This window comes from Myodes glareolus, chromosome 5 (genome assembly GCF_982192425.1).
Source record: "Myodes glareolus chromosome 5, mMyoGla1.1, whole genome shotgun sequence".
Lineage (NCBI taxonomy): Eukaryota > Metazoa > Chordata > Mammalia > Rodentia > Cricetidae > Myodes > Myodes glareolus.
The window spans coordinates 17,988,118-18,009,771 of NC_142030.1; the positions used below are offsets into that span (position 1 = coordinate 17,988,118).

Here is a 21,654-nt window from a genome sequence, read left to right on the forward strand (position 1 = left end):
CACCAGACCTCATTACAGATGGTTGTGAGTCACCATGTGGTTGCTGGGAATTGAACTCAGGACCTTTGGAAGAGCAGACAAAGCTCTTAACCTCTGAGCCATCTCTCCAGCCCCGAGTTGGAGGCTTTTCCCAAACAGATTTTAGTATTGTCTCTTTGCGTTGGATTATATTACAGTTTGACTTGTGTTTGAAGAGATTTCTATATCTGTTTGGGATTTTAAGCATCTCTTGTGTTTGGATGTCTGTCTCTATAGATTTAGGAAGTTTTCTGTTATAATTTCATAAAATACATTTTCAATTCCTTTAATGTTTATTTCCGATCTTTCTATTCTATGGATTAATGCATTGCAACCTTGATCATATTGCATAATTCTTAGATGTTTTGGTCAGGCCCAGTTACTTACTTTTCCTTATTGATGTTTAATTGTAGTTCTTTGTTGACTTTTATCTCTGATTTGTTCTAGTCTGTCTTCACCTGGTCAAATCTATTGATGGTGCTTTCTGTTGTGCACCTACCTACTCCCTCCATTGACATTTTTATTTCCAGTTTACCACTTCTGTTAATCAGTTTCCCTTTAAATTTTTCTTTTATTTTGGTGTTTTATAAATATTGCTGATTACTTCCACTCCATTTTCCTCTATTTTTTTCTCTTTTCACATATGTTGCCGACTTTCTGGTTTCTGGATTGAATTCATCTGCTTGTTTTTATATTTTTTCATGTCTTTATTTTAACTGGTAAATTTATGATATTTTTACCTCCTATTTTTATATTTTAGTATATTGTACTTTGGTAGTTGATGTGTTACCGAACATTTGGAGGAATGTAGTATGAGGGGGCCGGCTTGTTGGGGTTTCTGTCCTGCCCGGTACCCTACAGCCGGCAAACCCCAAAGAAAATCACACACAGGACTCCATAAGGTTATAAACTGATTGGCCCATTAGGTCAGGCTTCTTGTTAACTCTTATAACTTATATTAACCCATTATTCTCATCTATGTTAGCCATAATGGCTCCGTACCTTTCTCAGCTGGGCAAGTTACATGCTGCCTCTTCGGTGGTCTGCGCAGGAATGCTGAGGGAGCTCTGCTTCCAGAATACTCCCAGTCTCTTTGCTCCACCCCTACTTCCTGTCTGGCTTTCCCGCCTATACTGCCTGCCTTGCCAGTCAGCGTTTTATTAAAATATGATTGACAGAATACAGACAATTCTCCCGCATCAGAGGAATCATGATACCTTAATTTTTTATATTTCTTGTATCCTTTTGCTATAATTTGCATGTCTCTTAGTGTGGCTTTTTCTTCTGGTTTTGGGATCTTATCAACAGCTGCTCTTGAAGGCTTAATCCCTAGTAAAACTTAGGGAGCAAAACCCAGTGTGCTTTAACAGCATCAATCACAGAAATACAAACATATGCTTAATGTCTGTTTAAGCCTTCTAGTATACAAATGGCCTTAAAATAGCAAATGGAAAAATGACTATAATGTGCTATCGAGTTAAAAATTAAGTAGGATATGTATGAATATAATTAATATGATGAAGTCAGTGTCTTCGTTACTTTCCTACTGCAGTGACAAAGCACTGTGACCAAAGTAATTTACAATTCAATTTGGGTCTCATGGTTTCAGAGGTTTAGAGTGACTATGACCATTAGACAGATCATGATGGCAGGCAGGCAGGCAGGCAGGCTTGGTGCTGGGATAGTAGCTGACAATTACATCTATCTGATCCAGAAGGATGAGGTATAGAGTAGAGACTGACAGACAGATATGAAGTGTAGAATAGAGACAGAGACATACATATATACAGACAGACAAGCAGACAGGCAGACAGACAGACAGACACACACATACACACAGAAAGACACAGAGAGAGAGACAGAGACAGAGACAGAGAGTGGTGTAGACTTTTGAAACCTTAAAGCTCAGCCCTATTGACACACCGTTTCTAACAAGGCCTTCCAAACTTTGGACCAAGCATTCAAACAAATGATTAAATGGGAGTATTTTCATTCAAGCTAACACAGTCAGGAGCCGGGAAGGATAGAAATAGAGGAGAAGCAAGAAGAAATAAATTAAGAGGGGAAATTGAAAAGAGTATTATAAAGGGGTAGAAAAGAATAAGAGATTAAGGGGAAAAGAAGAATAGAAGATTTATCAGTGATGAAGTTTTCATAAACAAAATCAGGTAAATGAAGGAAGGGAAGTAAGGAAAAATGTAAAAATGTATTTTTTTAATTCAGTGCAATCAAGTTAAAGTAGTATTAAGATTAGAGAACAGGGGAAAAGGAACAATCTTTTCTTTGAAGTCTCCCTAGATATTCTCTGACAGAATCTAATCAGTTCATGAATGACTAATTCTATTAAGTATGGATACCAAGAATTACAAGAAGTTTATTGTTTTAGATGGCTTCATAGGGTAAAAGCTACCTTAATATGTTTGGTACTGTAGTACAATGTCAGGTGAAAAACAAGGGGCATAATGAAACTATAGAGGGCAAAATGGCAAATCTGTGCCAAAAAGTGAAAAAAAAATGTAATGAAATGAGTATGATTTCACTTAGCCCTTAAAGGATTGGTATTGCTATGACAGTTGGGGTTTACAGATTTGGAGGGGTAAAATGAATAGTTGTTTCAGATAGGAGAAGCTGCTGAAGCAAAGTTAAAGATACAGAAAGAACAAGATGTGTTTGGGAAAAATTTAAGAGTTTTTGTTTAGCTGGTTGAACTGGTCATAGTAGTGATGAGCTGGAAAGAAACACTAAGGTCGTGTTGAGAATAACCTTGACTTTGTGGAAGACTGTCAGTGGGAGCGCATTCTGTTTGACTAACACTGTGTAGTTGTTAACTACTTACTTAACAGTTTAAGTACTTGTGTATATAAAGAGATATTTAACTTTATTTGTAGAATGCCAGTTAATGAAAACAGAACGACCAAAGCCAAATACATTTATTATCAGATGTCTTCAGTGGACCACTGTTATAGAGAGAACATTTCATGTAGATACTCCAGAGGAAAGGTAAGAAACTTTTTTATTGGTTATGTTAAAAAAATTAGTCTAAGATGTATTTGTAGATGTATCTATTATTTGTAATTAGATATAAATAAATGCAATGTGTTACACTTAATTGTTCTATTTCTGTTGTCTTGCATGTTTAACTGGGGCTGAAAAACGATAAATCACCCTTGGTCTATTTTAAAATAAACTCTTTAAAATCAAACAGTATACAGATATTTTTGAAACTTGAGCACATTTTATATACAAACTATCTTTTTATAATTATTGATTATACTCATGTTTGAAATTCTGAATGAAAGACAGTAGTAAATGGTTGAAGTAGCATTCCTATCTGTATGCACACTAGGTTCATATGACTGCCTGCAATGTTATTAAGTATTTTCCTCCAGATGTTACTATATGTGACCCTAATTAACAATTTTTCAAAGTAGAATGTTAATAGCCTGTAGGTATATCCATGTACCATTTGTGTGTACTTCCTTCCCAGTGGGACCTGAAGAGAGTTTCAGATCTCCTGGGACTGGAGTTGCAGATAGAAGATTGTGAGCTCCCCTGTGAGTGCTAGGAATCAAATCAGAGTCCTCTGGAAGAACAGCCAGTGCTCATAATCACTGAGCCATGTATCTTCAGCCCCTCCCCAGGTTTTTAACCAAGTGTATCATTATTATAACCTTTGTTTGCTTTTGTAATCTTGATAGCAAGGATCATTCATCAGCTGATAGCCCCTTTACCTTATTTTTTTTGTTTTTACTTTAACGTCTTCAGCACACAGTCCAGGGTGTGACAAAGTGCTTGCTAGATGACTGAACTAACACAGTGCTGCCCAGTTACTGCATTTTCTCAAAAATGCTATGTAGAGTGAATTTTTAACATTTGTTGAACTTTGATTCGTTTTGAATTGTTGTTCCCAAAGTTGGATATAAGCTAGGTCTTTTAAATTTGGGGTTGGGGGCTTAGACAGCTGTTTGTCCTGCAGTCCAGGTTGTCCTAAAATTGTAACTGTGTCACCCAGGTTTGCTTCAGACTTGTGACAGTCCTCTGCCTTAACTTACTAAGAGCTGACATAGATAGATCTTAAATTTCTAAAACTTTTTGATATTCCTTCAACATAAGTCTACTCCTTGAAGTATCATTTTTCACTTATGTTTAAGAAAATGAAAATTAGGCTATTGAGTATGCTTGTCTAGTTCATGAGGCATCTACTATCTGGAGATTTCATAGAGCTCTAATCTAATGTCAGTAATGACTTAGAGATGCTCGGGGTTAGAAATCCTCTTTTGTGTCATAAACTCGATGTATCTCTACAGTGTGTGCTGTATTTATTTGAATGAATAATATGAGATTAGGCAGCTTTTTTCAAAGTGGAGAGTCTAATGTTTCAGATGTTACTAATTCATTCTTTTTCACAATTATTAAATTATATGTACATGTGCATTCATGCATGTGTGTGTGTAGTCTTTCAGATTTTCATTTTCTTTTTTGTCTTCATTTTTCTGTTCTCTTTAATAGTACTCCTGACTTTAATTAGAAAAAATTCATTAAACTTGAACTCAAAGCAGTTTCCCATACTATCTTTTGTTGTTTAAATAAAAAAGTTCTTAGATATTTAACTGAATTTTTGTTTCTAAAATTGTTTAACTTATAGTTGAAAAGATTTTAGTGTATACCACCTCATATTTTAATGAGTATAAGTTTTTATATCTCTCTCCTCACACATTTATTTAAGATAGTTCCTTTTGTTTTGTTTTGTTTTGTTTCTTTGAGACAGGATTTTTCTGTAGCTTTGGAGCCTGAAACTAACTCTTGTAGACCAGGCCGGCCCTGAATTCACAGAGACCCACCTACCTCTGCCTTCCGAGTACTGGAATTAAAGGCACGCTCCATCACTGTCAGCTAAGATAGTTCTTACAAATGTATAGTATATTACTGTCTGGTCACCCTACTGTACTCTAGCATATCATAGTTTCTTCTTCAGCTGTACTCACATTCACTAATCAGTCTTTCACTATCCATCTATTCCCTCTTATAGTCTCTGTAGTCCTAGGTCATCACTATTCTGTTGTGAACAGGCCGCTTGTTGGTTCCCCACTGCTCAGCCCCGAAATAATCACACAGAAACCATATTATTTGTAATATGTTTGGCCAATAGCTTAAACCGTATTGCTAGCTAGCTCTTATATCTAGAATGAACCCATCTCCATTATTTTATATTTTACCATGAGACTTGTATTCTACCGGCAAGGTTCCAGCATCTGTGTGCTGTGGGGCTACATGGCTTCTCCCTGACTCTACCTTCCTTCTCCCAGCATTCAGTTTAGTTTTTCCTGCCTACCTCTATTTCCTACGCAGGCCCAAGACAGTTTCCTTATTAACCAATGGTATTCACAGCATACAGAGGGGGAATCCGACATAATTATTATTTTCAAACTTAGAAGATAATACCTTTAGATCCTTCATATAGATGATAATGTTCTTTCTGTGATGAGATTTCTTGGCGTAATGATCTCTAGTTCCATCCATGCTGCCTTAAGTGACTGGATTCTTTTCATTTTTAACAATGAAGAACATTCTACTGTATATATGTTAAATTTTCTTTATTCATTTATCAGTTTAAAGACACTTAGGTTATTTCAAGCTCTTCACTTGTGTGAATAGTACCACAATGAACATGGTCAAGCAGTTGCCTATTTGAATCACCAATTTAATTCTTTTGGATAAATACCAGAAAATGGGATGGCTGGATCATAGGGTAGTTTTTAAATCTTTGAAGGATTTGCAATATTCCTTTTCATGGCACCTGCCACTAGTACCACTAACACCTGTCATCATCTACTTCCTTATTATAATGTCCTTTGTAGCAGGGTGTGCGATATGATCTGTGGCTTCCATTTGCCTGAAGATGAAAATGCTGAGAACAATTGTTATATAACTGTGAATCCTTTTTATGACTTTGGAGAATTGCCCATTTAAGTTTGCTCAGTTTTAATTAGATTACTTAGAAAGGCACTCTTATGGTGAGAAAATGTATGTTGTGGTATGTGGGAGGGGGCAGTCAGACAGAATGGTTCATGTCCTGTGGACAGAGGCATATTTGAAAGCTGGAAATAGTGAGGGAGCAGGCTGAGGTGAGTGGATTAACTGTCACCAGGGCCATAGTGATGTCCAGATAAAGTGTAGGAACCTCTATCCTGCGTGCTTCAGCTGGTGAGGGGCAGGGCCGGTTCCCCCTAGAGATGCAGCCAGTGAGGGGTGAGGCCAGCTCTATACAGCCCTATCTTCTCAGCCCCCAGTGCTATCAGGAGCCATGGACATGAACACAGATTGAGACTGCTTCAGGGCAATGAACTTAGATGTGGGCCCCAACAGAAGCCCAGGCCCAGACATCACTATGGCCCTGGTGCCTTTCTGTATGGAACTACAAAGCACCATGTGGGCCTGTGTTTTCTCCTTGGAGCCTGGAATATGGGTCTCCTTCTTCTACTCAGTCCATCATAGTGCTAGGGGCACCAGGGTTTTTGTTTGATAGTCTATGGTTTTTGTGGAAGTACTGTCACCCCAAAGGGTAATTAAATTAATGTGTATGTATGCATGTGTGTGTGTTCGTATATAATGTGTATTTGTAGACAGATTTTACATTTTGTGCAATATCAAGTGAACATAAAATAATATAATTTTCATATAAGTGCTACTCCTGACTCTAGGCTTTTAGGATTGTTATCATCTAGAGATGATGGCAGACAGGGTGGCTACATAGAAGATTATTTGCAGTCATCTTACAAATTATGAAAGGTTTAAGTAACTTAACTTCTGTTCATGAGAAATTGTACTCATTTTTATAGAGAAGAATGGACAGAAGCTATCCAAGCTGTAGCAGACCGACTGCAGAGGCAAGAAGAGGAGAGAATGAATTGTAGTCCGACTTCACAGATTGATAATCTAGGAGAGGAAGAGATGGACGCATCTACAACCCATCATAAAAGAAAGGTAGAGAATGGTGATGACTTATTCGAACTTCTTCTAGAAAAACTATGATGAAAACTGCTTCTGAGAAAGGTGTTAGTTTCCTTATTGTATGTATAATTTTGTGAACCTAAAATACCTGTTGCTTAAAACCTAATAATGTGCCAGCACTGCAGTGCGAGTGCTTGCTGAGCTTGTGAAGGAGTGGTGATTGATGTACTTCATAGATGGCATCTCAGAGACCAGGGAATTAATGTCTGCCCCTTGAATTCAACTTCATCAAAGCTACCTCAAAAGGTCAGTCTTAGAAATAACACATTTTCTTTTCTCTACTGCTCATGAGCCATAAAAAGAGGAAAACCACAGCTTTTCTTTCCTCAGTGCTCCAGATTAGTATGTAATTTTATAAGAATTGTAAATAATGTTTTTCAGTACTAGAAAGTTTAAAAATGACTTTATTTTTAAAAATATGTTGTTTAAACTAGTTTAATTAATTATTTGAAAATTCTAACACAATGGAAGAATGGACTGAAGCTATCTAAGCTATAGTTGATGGTCTTTATAGTAGATTGAAATGTCATTTGCATGTATATCTTAAATATACATTTGCTGTTTATTTTATGAATTATATTCAGGTGTGAAAAAGCAAATGCTCAAAGTATTACCAATTACATTTTTTACTTGTTTAATTAATTAATTTTTCAGTATTGGCATTTTGAATTATGGGTTATGCAAATGTTTCTCTACTACTGAACCCTGCCATTTGGTGTTAGTATGGTGCAGAATTGCTTTTTATGTTAGATTTCCTTAGTTCAAATCCTTTCCTTTCCACATGCTTTGAACTTAATAGAAATGATATAGTCACAACTTAGAGAATTAATTCACTATGTAAAGTTTTTTCTTTAACATTCTGTACTTGATGCGTGTGAACATTTTCAGTCTTTTTATTTTTAATTTTCTTCCATTTTATTTTATATGCAAACTATGGATATTTTGCTTTCAGGTGTATCTGTATACCAAGTGTGTACAGTGCTCAGGGAGTTGAGAAGAGGGGCATTGTGACTTCTAGAATTGTATTTAGAGACAGTTGTGAGCACCATGTGGGAATCAAACCCAGGCTTTCTACTAGAAGAACAGCCTGTGTACTGAACTTCTCTGCCACCTCTAATATGCCCCCATTATGTCCTTTATGTAGACAGATCCTCTCTTTTGTGGTTGTTGATTTGAAATACTGCTTATTATAAGTTGATTTCTCAGTCAGGAATATGAACATAACTTATATTTACCCATTTATTCGGATGAGAAATTTCCTTTTGCATGGATGTGTATAACTTGAAGTTTGACTGCATTAATAAATTTGAATCAAGTTCCAATTAATCTCGTCCTTTGAATTTTAGACAACTGAGCCACATTTATGGTTACTTTTTCTTCTTTTAAAAATTTAGATAGATTCTCACTGAGTTTTCTAGAGTGGCCTTGGCTTTAATGTATAAAAGCCCTGACTCAGATTTACTTGTTGCTGGGAGTACAGATCTCTGCTACAGGTTCAGCTGATGGAGATATTTTTAATGTATTTGGTGCTTGAGGTCTTAACCACATATGGTTTCCATTGTTTTTAATGTAATTTTAAATGTATGTGGTAATTTAAAATAGTTTTAAATCACAGGAGTATCAAAAATGAATGTTTGTACAACTGGCTTCTCTGTAATGACTCTAATGATTTATTTTAAAGTGGTACAATATTACAGCCAGGTATATGACAACTAGATTTAAAACTGTTTCCTATATGTGCATCAGTCACCGTGAAAAGAATTGTGATTTACATTCTATTTTAATTTTGTACTTCAGCACATTCAAAATAAATCCAATTATTTATTTTGGTAAAATCCAATTGCCACTTTATTTTTTATTTTTTTGAAAATGTGCAGAACTATTCAGAGGACACTTAATGGTCATGGTAGCTGTGCTGAGAGTGGTCTTGACTTCTGCCTCTTGACCTTGCACTCACCTGGTTTGTTCCCAGAGTAGAGTTTTGCCACAGTATTTTTTGACACACCCAGGACTCTATTGCCATAGTATTTATCCATGTACCTAGGGCTCTTGGGCTCTTGAAAAGGGAGATACTGCATGATGGAGAAAAGAAGCAAGGTCTAACAATCAGATTTAAATATCATTCTGTTTGAATTAAAAGTTATTTCAAAGCAATGTATATGATTTTAGTACATTTGTAAGGATTTTGTTATGTGTATGCATTAATTTCTTAGATTAAAATGGCCAATTTTAAAGGAGCTATTTTTCTGAGGATTATCCATGTCCCCATCTAGTGATGATTTCTTCTATGTCTGTCTCTCTGTCTCTGTCTCTGTCTCTGTCTCTGTCTCTCTCTCTGTCTCTCTCTCTCTCTTTCTCTATGTACACTATGTAGCCCAGATTAGCTTTGCATCTGTTCCAGTCCTATGGTCATTGGGATTACAGGTTTAGACTGTCATGCCTAACCTTGTAATTGTTTCCTCTTTTTGTTAATCATTAACATTTTTATCATATCATTTCTTGTATCCCCAAAAGGAAAACATTTTGTAATACTTCTATTTCATATTTTAAATATTAGGTAGTTTCAGTGTATGCCATTCTGAGCATGTACATTTGCTAATAGACCCTTTTGATTTGCTGAAGTGATGTCAAAATAGATGCTTAACCTGTTTCTAATGATATCTTATAGAATGCTATTTAACCAATAATAGTTTCTATGTAGATTCCTTTTTTGAAAGGTTAACTAACAGACTGACAGAAAATGAAATTCATTTGAAGAATGTTGAAAGGAGTGCAGGGGTCCCTTTGTTTGTTCCAGCCGCCCAGCTAGCTTATACCCGAAATAATCAAACAGAAACTGTATTCATTTAAACACTGCCTGGCCCATTTAGCTCTAACTTCTTATTGGCTAATTCTTATATTTTAACTTAACCCATTTCTAGTAATCTGTGTATAGCCACATGACTGTGACTTATCGACAAGATTCTAACCAGCGTCCCTCTCAGGCAGGAGCTCCATGGCATCTGCCACTCTGCCCTTCTTCCCAGCATTCAGTTCCGTCTATTCCACCTACTTATGTTCTGCCCTATCAAAAGGACAACACAGTTTCTTTATTCAACCAATGAAAGCAACACATGTGCAGAAAGACCTCCTACACCAGAAGACTGTTACATTAATTTTCTTTTTTGGCTTCTTGTCCCTAAAATTTGTAACCTTCAAGTAGTATAGTAATATTTTATGTATTTTTTCTTGTATCTTAAAATGTCATAAAGCTATTTACAAATTATTGTTCTATTTTTGTCTCCAAGAACTGGGGATAACAATAATATTTAGTAATTGTGTATATTAGTATCTTTTTTTAGTGCTTTTAGATGAAAAATAAAGAAGGTACTACATGCCATGTTGAACAATATAATCTATTTTTGGCCTGGTTATGAGTCTTTTTACCTGTTTATTGTCACAAAAGTACCAGAAACAATAGCTGTGTTCTTTCTTATGGTCTTGTTGTTGGGTGGGCTGTTCTGCTGTTCCAATTAATTATTTTTGGCTGCTCATGTACTGACCTTGAAAAATCCAAAGGAAACTTTTTGTTATGTCCCAGGGTTTGGTGTTGACTTTTCCTTTGTTATCGTCATGGTTTCTGCAGCTTCTCTGTGCATGTGGTATCTTATCTTCCAAGGTCTTAGTACATAGTCTTTCCTACAACAAGCTAACCTCAGCTTCCACATAGAAGGAAAGCTAGCAAGGACCCTTGGGGTCCAGCCTCAATGCCCCTCAGGATTCAGAGAGGATGCTATAGCAAGCAAGGTCTAGGGACCTGAGGGCAAAAATGAGTTTCTCATTCCATGCTTCTTTGTGCCAGTTTCTCTTTTTATTGTCTTGCTTCTATCCTAATACTCCAGTCGTACTTCTAACTTCTCCTTCTTTCTCTCCTTCTCATCTCAAAACACTCTTTTTCCCAGGAGTCTTGAAGTAATGAAAAAAAATGCAATAGTTGTCTTTCATTGATCAATAGCACATTCCTAGGACAAGTAATAACACAAGGGTCCAAGGTTACAGGATTAATGCCATGACCAGTTAGATATGCTTTGGAGACGTAGGTCTTTTGTCAGTCAACACGTAAGCAAAGAATTGGCATGCTTTTCTTAGTAACCTTAGTTGGACATTTGTGGCCCTGACCTTGTGCATAGCTGTAAGGTTCCAAACTTACGATCTAGTTACAAAAAGCCCTTAGTTTAGTTTGAACTTGCTCTGAGGTAAAAGGGAGCTAATTGTGTGCAGTTTGTCTGAACAGAAGAACAAGGCAGGCTTTTAAGTGTCCATAGTCCTTGTGGGACAAATAGATCCAGTTATGATGCATCTCCCAGTATATATTCTATATATCAAAATTATACAACCAAATGAAAAATCATCTTCCTGGCCACCCATAGATATATGTGCCCAGTAGATAGGATATTTTCATGAGATAGACAGAGAAGCAGTGGGAAAACACCCGAAGTTATTCTTAGGGAAGAAATGAAGTTCTTAGGTAAGCAATGAAGTGACTCATGCAAGAAATTACAGACAGGAACAACTGATTTCCACAACTAGTATATGGCCTTTCCAGGTGTGGCTCCCTAGCATTGACTCTCTCACTGGTAGTCATCCTGTTGAACATTAGTTATCACCTGCTTTATTTCTCATGGCCCCTGACAGAAAGCTGTCTCTTGAGAGTTTCTATGAGAAAAAAAAATGAGGTGCCATAGGCTAGCTCTGGAATTGGCATAGACTGATCAAAGACAGGTTAAAAAGCCATGAATTTGAAAGAGAGCAGGAAGGTGTAAGGAAGGACTGGAAAGAGGAAGGGGGAATGGGGAAATTGTGTACTTACATACTATTAAAAATGCCAATCAGACAGACAGAGTGTCAGGGAGGGAGAAAGGAAGAAGTAGGGGTTGGAGGGGTTGGAGGTTGCTTGATGGAAACAAGATACTCATATGTGGGGTCTATTGGTTTGCTTCTTATCCTCTGAGTTTTTAAAAACTGTTAGTGAAATTAATTTGTCTAGCTATGTATTATTTTTTAATGCCTGAATTTGTTATTGTTTTCTGCATATGTGCAGCTCCATTTGATTTATAATTGAATCAATAAGTATATGTTATTTTCCTGCTCTTTTTGACATTTATATTTTCCTTTGAACTATTCGTATTAAGACATTGTAATTTGACATTTGGATAAAATTATCAATGTTATCAGCAAGTTTTATTAAAATTGAATGTAGCCATTCACTTATGAAATATTTAAAGTGATTTTTAATGTCAGAGTGATTTTTGGCCTCAAGGAATAAACTGAAAAATATTTCTCCCATTTTAGTTCTCAAGAAGAGTTTGTGTATGATTGGTACCATTTTTTTTCTTTAAATGTTGTGAACTTTTCCTTATTATAAAAAATGTTAAGAGAAATTCAGTCCTTACATAGGGTTCTTTAGCTTTTCTGTTACTTTGTCAGTGAGCTTTTGTAGTTTGCAGTATAGGTATTTGCTCATTTCATTTTGGTGTTATTTTGCTGGCATAAAGCTGTTTATTGTCTTAAGGTCACTTTAATCTCTGTAGGTTTGGTAGTGATGTCACCTTTATCATTTCATGTTGATAATTTTATCTTTGTGTTTATCTTTTTTCTTTGCAATACTCATTTTATTTATTTATAAAAATTTCCACTTCCTCCCCTCCTCCCAATACCCTTCCACTCCCCCTACTCTGTCTCCCCCTCCCTCTCCAGTCCTAAGAGCAGTCAGGGTTCCCTGTCCTGTGGGAAGTCCAAAGTCTTCCCCCTCCCTCCAGGTCTAGGAAGGGAGCATCTAAACAGACTAGGCTCCCACAAAGCCAGTACATGCAGTAGAATCAAACTCCAGTGCTTTTGTCCTTGGCTTCTCAGTCAGCCCTCATTGTCAGCCACATTCAGAGGGTCCGGTTTGATCACATGCTCCGTCAGTCCCAGTCCAGCTGGCCTTGGTGAGCTCTCATTAGATCAGACCCATTGTCTCAGGGGGTGGACGTACCCCTTGCGGTCCTGACTTCCTTGCTCATGTTCTCCCTCCTTCTGCTCCTCATTTGGACCTTGGGAGCTCAGTCCAGTGCTCCAATGTGGGTCTCTGTCTCTATCTCCATCCATCACCGGATGAAGGTTCTATGGTGATATGCAAGATATTCATCAGTGTGGCTATAGGATAAGGCCAGTTCAGGCGCCCTCTCCTCTGCTGCCCATGGAACTAGTTGGGAAAATCCCGAGGACACCTGGGAACCCCTCTAGAGCCAAGACTCTAGCCAACTCTAAAATGGCTCTCTTGGTTAGGATAACTTCTTCCCTGCTCCCATATCCACCCTTCCTACATCTCAACTATCCCATTCCCCCAAGCTCTCCCCAATCCTCCCCTTCTCCCTTCTCTCTACTCATCTTCCCTTCCCCCCAATCCACCCTATCCCCTGCTCCCAACTTTAGCCCGACGATCTTGTCAACTTCCAATATCCTGGAGGATAAATATATGTTTTTCTTTGGTTTCACTTTCTTATTTAGCTTCTCTAGGATCATGAACTATAGGCTCAAGGTCCTTTGTTTATGGCTAGAATCCACTTATGAGTGAGTACATACCATATTCCTCTTTTTGGGTCTGGGTTATATCACTCAGTAAAGTGTTTTCTATTCATCCATTTGCATGCAAAGTTCAAGATATCATTGTTTTTTACTGCTGAGTAGAACTCTAAAGTATATATGTACCACATCTTCTTTATCCATTCTTATATTGAGGGGCACCTAGGTTGTTTCCAGGTTCTGGCTATTACAAATAATGCTGCTGTGAACATAGTTGAACAAATACTTTTGTAGTATGATTGGGCATCTCTTGGGTATATTCTCAAGAGTGGTATTGCTGAATCCTGAGGTTGGTTGACTCCCAGTTTCCTGAGAAACCACCACACTGATTTCCAAAGTGGTTGCACAAGTTTACATTCCCACCAACAATGGATGAGTGTTCCCCTTACTCCACAATCTCTCTAGCATAGGCTATCATTGGTGTTTTTGATTTTAGCCATTCTGACAGGTGTATCTCAAAGTTGTTTTGATTTGCATTTCACTGATCGCTAAGGGGGTTGATCATGCCCTTAAGTGTCTTTTGGCCATTTGAACTTCTTCTGTTGAGAATTCTCTGTTCCGTTCAGTACCCCCATTTTTAATTGGGTTAATTAGAGTTTTAATGGCTAGTTTCTTGAGTTCTTTATATATTTTGGAGATCAGACCTTTGTCTGATGCCAGGTTGGTGAAGATCTTCTTCCATTCAGTAGGTTGTCTTTTTGCTCAAAGCTAGTCCACTAAAATCAGGAACAAGACAAGGCTGTCCACTCTCTCCATACCTCTTCAATATAGTGCTTGAAGTTCTGGCAATAGCAATAATACAACATAAGGAGATCAGGGGGATTAAAATTGGAAAGGAAGAAGTTAAACTTTTGTTACTTGCGGATGATATGATAGTGTACTTAAGCGACCCCAAAAACTCCACCAAAGAACTCCTACAGCTGATAAACACCTTTCGTATTGTGGCAGCATACAAGATCAACTCCAAAAAATTAGTTGCCCTCCTTTACACAAAGGATAAAGAAGCAGAGAGGGAAATCAGAGAAACATCACCTTTCACGATAGACACAAATAGCATAAAATATCTTGGGGTAACTCTAACCAAGAAAGTGAAAGATCTATTTGACAAGAACTTTAAGTCTTTGAAGAAAGAAATTGAAAAGGATACCAGAAAATGAAAGGATCTCCCTTGCTCTTGGATTGGGAGGATCAACATAATAAAAATGGCAATTCTACCAAAAGCAATCTATAAATTCAATGCAATCCCCATCAGAATCCCATCAAACTTCTTCACAGACCTTGAGAGAGCAATAATCAAGTTTATATGGAAAAACAAAAAACCCAGGAAAGCCAAAACAATCCTATACAATAAAAGTACTTCCGGAGGCATTACCATCCCTGACTTCAAACTCTATTACAAAGCTACAGTATTGAAAACAACTTGGTATTGACATAAAAACAGAGATGTTGACCAATGGAATAGAATCGAAGACCCGGATATTAACCCACAAACATATGAACACCTGATTTTTGATAAAGGAGCTAAAATTATACAACAGAAAAAAGAAAGCATCTTTAACAAATGGTGCTGGCATAACTGGATTTCAACATATAGAAGAATGAAAATAGATCCATATCTATCACCATGCTCAAAACTCAAGTCCAAATGAATTAAAGACCTCAATATAAATCTGACCATGCTAAACCTGATAGAAGAGAAAGTGGGAAGTAGTCTGCAACACATGGGTACAGGAGACCAATTCCTACATATAACCCCAGTCACACAAACAATAGGAGCAACAATAAATAAATGGGGCCTCCTGAAACTGAGAAGCTTCTGTAATGCAAAGGACACTGTCTTTGTATTTATCTTCCTGATCAATCTCGCTGGAGATTCCAGTTTTTATTTCTCTTTTCTCCTGTTTCTTCAAAAATGTTTCTTTGCTTCTATTTTAAAATGTTCATTTGTATATTCTTGGCTATCACTTTTTTCTGAGGTAGCACTTAATTTAACAGAACATGAGAACTTGAAAATATTTTTTAAAAACCTTATTTTAATTTTAAAAAATGTTCTGTTTGTATGGTTAACTAATACTTTGACTTATGGTGAAATTCTAGGTTCAAAATAATTTCTACAAACTCTGAGAACTATGTTAATTTTTTCAGTATCCAAGGTTGTTCAAGAGACAACCAATAGTAGCTTTTATTTTGTTTGAAATTGCTCTAGAAATTAGTAAGATCAATATTGAGTTTACATTGCAAGTACTGCAAGCAGACTAACAGTAAATTATGCCAACTATTTCATCATAGTTTCCTAATTTATGTTTTTCAGACGATGAATGATTTTGACTATTTGAAACTACTAGGTAAAGGCACTTTTGGGAAGGTTATTTTAGTTCGAGAGAAGGCAAGTGGAAAATACTATGCTATGAAGATTCTGAAGAAAGAAGTCATTATTGCAAAGGTAACTGAGTCTAAAAGACAGTGATTAATTTTTCTGTAGTATGCACATGTATCTTTGTACATCCTTGTAAATGGTATTGAGATTTCTTGAAGCAATCAAAATATTGAGTATTAACTATTACTTGCAATAATACCTATTAGCAGACAAAATTATTAAGTTAAAATTTTTTAACAGTGTATAATATTATATAAATTATAGTGAACCTGTCTTATTCCATTGAGCAAATATTTTTACTTTAATTTAGCGAAACCCTTTAGGTATATGTTTGTGATCCATATCACTAATTGTGTTAGTGTTGTTTTCACCATTTTTCCATAATATATATGTACCATATCAATTCAATATTCATTCATCCGGTGAAGGACGTAGGTGATTTTTATTTCTTAGCTATTATGTATAGAGCAGCAATGAATGTGGCTGAGCAGGATCTATGTAGTGGGCCCTTGAGTCCTTTGGACATATGCCAACAAGTGATACATATGGGCCATATGGTAGGTTTATTTGTAGCTTTTTGATGACTCTACCATAATGATTTCTAGAGTAGCTAGATGACCTTGCAGTCCACCAGTGGTAATGTGGGTTCCACTTTCCTCATGTCTCTGTGGCATTTGCTGTCAGTTCCTTTTGGGTTATTTGTCAACTGATTGGTAAGATGAAATTTTAGAGTCGGTTTGATTTGCATTTCCCTTATTGCTAAAGACTAAGAACATTTTTGAGTGATTCTTTTTTAGCTGTCTCCTACCCTTATTTTGAGAATTCTCTGTTTAGATCTCAGATTAAAAAGAATGAGCCATTTATTTTTATACTGTTTTTGAGTTCTTTATATATTCTGGATATTAATCCTCTGTCAGTTGTAGAGCTAGCAAAGATTTTCTCCAGTTTTGTGGGCCTCCTCTTCACCCGGTTGATTGTTTCTCTAGCCATGCAGAAGCTATTTAGTTTTCTATCATCCCACTTTTCACTTGCTGGCCTTAATTCTTGGGCAAAAAGAGTCCTGTTCTGAAGTCCATTCCTATACCTGTATGCTGTGAAGTATTGCCTGTTCTTTTTTCTAGCAGTTTCAGCGTTTCAGGTTTCACATTTAAGCCTTTGAGCCATTTGTAGATAGTTTCTATACAAGGTGGTAGATAGGGATCTAATTATATTCTTATGCATATGGACATAAAGTTTTCTAAGCACCATGTATGAAGATGCTTTCTTTTCTAGAGCATGTTTTTGTTTTCTTTGTCAAATATTAAGTGGCTGAAGTTTCATGTGTTCATTCATGTTTGAATTTTCAATCTTGTTCCAATGCTCTATGTTTGTTTTTATGTCAAGATCATATTTTTATTACTGTGGTTCTGTATTATAGCTTGAAAGGTCTGAAATGATAATCCAGTATTGTTCTTTTTGCTCAGAGTTGTTTTGCCTACCAGTATTTTTTTTTTTTGTGGTTTCATATGATTTTAGGTTAGTTTTTTTTTCTTCTATTTCTCTGAAGAGGAGATGGAGATTTTGCATGGAATTGAAATAAATCTCTTAGTACCTTCTGGTGGAGTGGTTTTTTTCACACCATTAATTCTAACAATTCGTAAGTTTGGAATGTCTTTCCATTTCCGAGTGTCTTTATCTCTTTCTTGAGAGGTTTCAGGTCTTCATTGCAAAGGTCCTTCACCTCCTTGGTTAGGTTTATTTCTAGATATTCTATTTTCTTTTGACTTTTGTGAATGAGAGTATATATACAACCTCTTTCCCTGCATATTTGTTGTTGTTGGTGTATAGAAAAGGTATTGATGTGTTCGAGTTGATTCTTTATCCTTTCATCATTGATCTACCTTAGTAGAGAGATTGTATGTGGCATGGGAGGAGACTGTAGTTCAGGCAGGGCAAGTTCCGTCTAAAGCCTATTGGTGAAATGCTGTACAGGAGGGCTGGACAGAGTAGTCCTGAGCAGTGGTTCAGGGCCTAGGCTATACCTCTAGGGGATTGGAGAAGGTGTGTTGAGGGAAGGCTGGGGACTCAGATGGGGACTCTAAAGAAGGATCTGCAGGATCTGGCTGATTTGAGACATTAGAAATAACATTTGTTGAAATTTGAGAGAAACACTTTAGTTTCTTTTAATTTCTTTCTGCCCTGCTCTATAGTAGTTTTCATTATGGATTCAATTGTAATTATAGTAAATATTTTTGCTTAGAAACATTTTGATAATGTACAAAAACTTTTTCAATAGACTTATCTTTATCCTCTCTCTGTTATTGCTGTCTTTAAATTACATCTTTTTATATTATGTGAATGTATTTATTTTTTGATATTTAGAAAAACACAGTGACATTGCAATTCAAGATTACAACTCCTGTAGTGTATCATTTTACACACTTGACCTATAGTAGAGGTCCTTATTTCTCATATAGTCTCAAGTTACTAATATTCTTTTATTCCCAACAGAAGGATTCGGCTTTATCGTTTCTTATAGTGCAGGGTTAGGGGTAAAGTAGCTCACTCAGTTTATGGCATATCTTAGAGACATGACAATTGAGGATTTGTTCAGTTTTTTTTTTTTTAGCAAACTTACTATCAGCTGTGTTGTTATTTTTCTTCTGAGTACTCAACTTTGGTTTTGTGTTCCTTTCATTAATTTATTCTTTAGATCGTTTTTATGCCCTTTGACATATTTTCATTTTTAAACTATTGTATAATCTCTATTCATTTTATCAGTTAGGAGCAGATAATAAAACATTACACAGGGTATTCATTTATTTTAATGAGAATAGCTAACTAAATAAATCCCAGTCTTATTCTTAGAGTGTTTTTATTATTGTAGTAATAAAAATAGAAATGCCCTTTGGTTATTAAGTAGTTATTTTTGGAAATATTTAAGTTCCAGGTATGGTGATTGATACCCCTTGTTGGACATTCTTGGAGGCCAGAACTTTTTTCATCCTCTTATACTCTTCAAGTGAAATATGTAAATGTACATTTCCTAATCTATGTAGGAAAATTTATGTTCAGTTTTTCATTCATAAAGTCGATCATGCTCTATTAGTTTACCTTTTTACACATAATGTGAACAAACTCCTGAGCATCACCAAACAGATGAAAAACATCTGAAGATATAGAATAAACAGTAAACCACAATAGAGTTCATGCTAATGGAAACAGAACACTCAGAAGATGAGTTGTCAACCATGGACTAGTGTTTTATTGAGAGGTATTAAGTATGAAACAAAACTAGGCTTGATAAATAGAGCATAAGAAAGAACAAATATAAATCTAATTATAATTATTATAATGAAAATAAAATAATGAAAGAGTTAGATTTAGGAGTTTATCTGGGAATGAGAAAACAAAAATAAATATACGGACAATATTGAGAGAATAATTTTAACATGGAGTCTCATTCAAACTAGATAGAATATCTGAGATTGTAAAGTTAAAGTAATAGAGTCCAAGATATAAAATTTGCCAGAACTGAAAAAGATTTTGGACGGAAGGGTCTGCTGCATGCTGGCGAGTAAAGGAAGCAGCTCCCCTATCCCTAGGTCTTCATGTTCAGGGTATTCTGAATGTCAAGGCAGTATACTTTCCAGCTGAAGAAGTGCTGAGGGCAGTAGTGGCAGGATATGGTGGCAGTCAGAGAGAGTATGGCACTCTATCCAGGATGTGTTTGAAACAGAAGCATCAATTGTAAATACCACACATAGTATTGAGAATGGTAATGCACTGTTCATGGATAACCTTTTTCCCCTTTCAAGTAGGTAACAACGTCTTAAGCAGACAAAATAACGAATAATGAGAAAGCAAATAGAGAGGAATGAAATTTTAGAAAGTGGAATCTAGTCCAGTGCTCAAACTTTAGGATGATTTAGAGCTTGATAAGTAAGACTTGTCTCATAAAAAGCCAGCAGAAAAGTAGACAATGTTGCTAATTCCTGACTTGTGGAGACAGTGAGCCAAGTAAACACTGATCCTTGACAGTTACAGTGGTTTAATTAAGAGAGTGTCCCTTCTGCCCTTCTGCTATTCTGTCTAATACTCACTTCATCTGTTCTTTTCATCTACTGCTCTGGAGTTAAGGAGGAAGTAAATGTTTTCAGATACAATGTATTCTGATGTAGAGTCAATCACAGGAGAACTATGGCCAGTATACAGAAAGTAATACGATTAGAACAAGGATCTGGTTAAGGAGGTATTCAGATATTTGAAAATAAGAGGGAGTGGAAGTAGAACTGAGCATTACAATTGGAGGCAGAGATGGATTAATACTCTTTCATTTTTGATTGAGAAATTATGTTCTGTAAACTTCAATTTATTAATACACTCATAATCATATACCCAGGTTTCACCTTTGTTAAAGGATTAAGCATGTTTTCCTGTTTTGTTTTTAATTAATATTCTGTTTTCTTTCCTTCTATTTTTTCCCCACTCACTTAAGCAACACAACTGTCATAAAACAGCAAGTGTGCAAATGAAGGAAGACTCTTAGGCCATTTATCTTGGAGGGTTAGTGATAAAATTGGAGAGAATGATTGTATCTCATGCCCTCAGGAAATAGTCTCCTCCAAAGTGTCTTACTCTGAAAGAAATTAGTCTTGAAAACTCATTATTTAGTTTTTCAGGATGGTTGAATATATGGAAATCTGTATTTTGAAGGCATTTTTATGAGATCATTATTCTTCTAAATTTTAGTACTTTTAAAGCTCTTCATTTATAATTATCAACAAATGAAGTTTTAAATAGTCATTGCATTGTTTTAGCCACTAAGTTTGCCAATGTTATTTTTAAGTTCTTGTTTTGACATGTTGCTTTTAACTGTAATTAAAAATTATTGGCATCTGTGTTTACTTCTTAGCTTGTATGTACCATATCTCCATAGAAATACTAATTAGTATGTGTAATACAGTACCACTAAATTTGCATTAATGGGAAATTTTCTAACCATAAATATAAATTAATGATAAAAATACGGTTAGTATATTAATTGGTCTATCCTATTACCTTTCTGTTGTGTTATGTAACAAAGAATTTTCTTAACTTTTGTCTCTTTGTATCTTTGCTTGACCCTGCATATGTAGTTAAGTAGATTGAAGAATTCAGAGGAGGAAAGTCTTTTCCGGTGAAATTTACTAACTGACCTAGAAAAATACTGTATGCAATGCGGATGTCTTACCAGAATAGAATGAAATACCCCATAAAAATGTTTTCTAAAGCACCACATTATCTTTTCTGCTATCACATTGGTTTGTTATTCAGTATTTGTAGTCTTTCTGTACTTTATTGATTGACTCACATTACTTAGCATACTACTTCACAGCAGGTAATGTTACCTTTTCTGTAAATACCTTTCTCACTGCATATATTTCTTCTGATGTACCTTTTCGGCGTAGGCATGTAACTTTTAGAATATTTTTTGATTTTATGTATAAAAATATCTCAAACTACCTCATCAGTCTAAATTATCTTATTTCTAAATTTGAGTACTTTAATGGTCTCCTAATCGCTCCTTTCTGTTTTACTTTACTCACCAGTATAGCATCAGTAAACCTTAAAACGTATAAATCACATTGTGCTATCCACCATTCCCTTCAGTACCCATTGGG

The 21,654-nt window shown here is 35.9% G+C and overlaps 1 protein-coding gene across 9 annotated transcripts in view; it reads left to right on the forward strand.

The window, feature by feature from the left end:
• Akt3 (AKT serine/threonine kinase 3) overlaps nucleotides 1-21,654 on the forward strand; it is a 241,832-nt gene that overhangs the window by 138,155 nt on the left and 82,023 nt on the right. For all 9 annotated transcript variants that reach the window (XR_015001246.2, XM_085687654.2, XM_085687652.2 and 6 more), the window contains 3 exons: nucleotides 2,907-3,018; nucleotides 6,858-7,002; nucleotides 15,947-16,078. Coding sequence is in view for 8 of the 9 variants with exons in the window: in XM_085687654.2 (XP_085543780.1) it covers nucleotides 2,907-3,018; nucleotides 6,858-7,002; nucleotides 15,947-16,078 (389 nt within the window). In the remaining variant the exon portion in view is untranslated. The remainder of the gene's footprint in view (nucleotides 1-2,906; nucleotides 3,019-6,857; nucleotides 7,003-15,946; nucleotides 16,079-21,654) is intronic.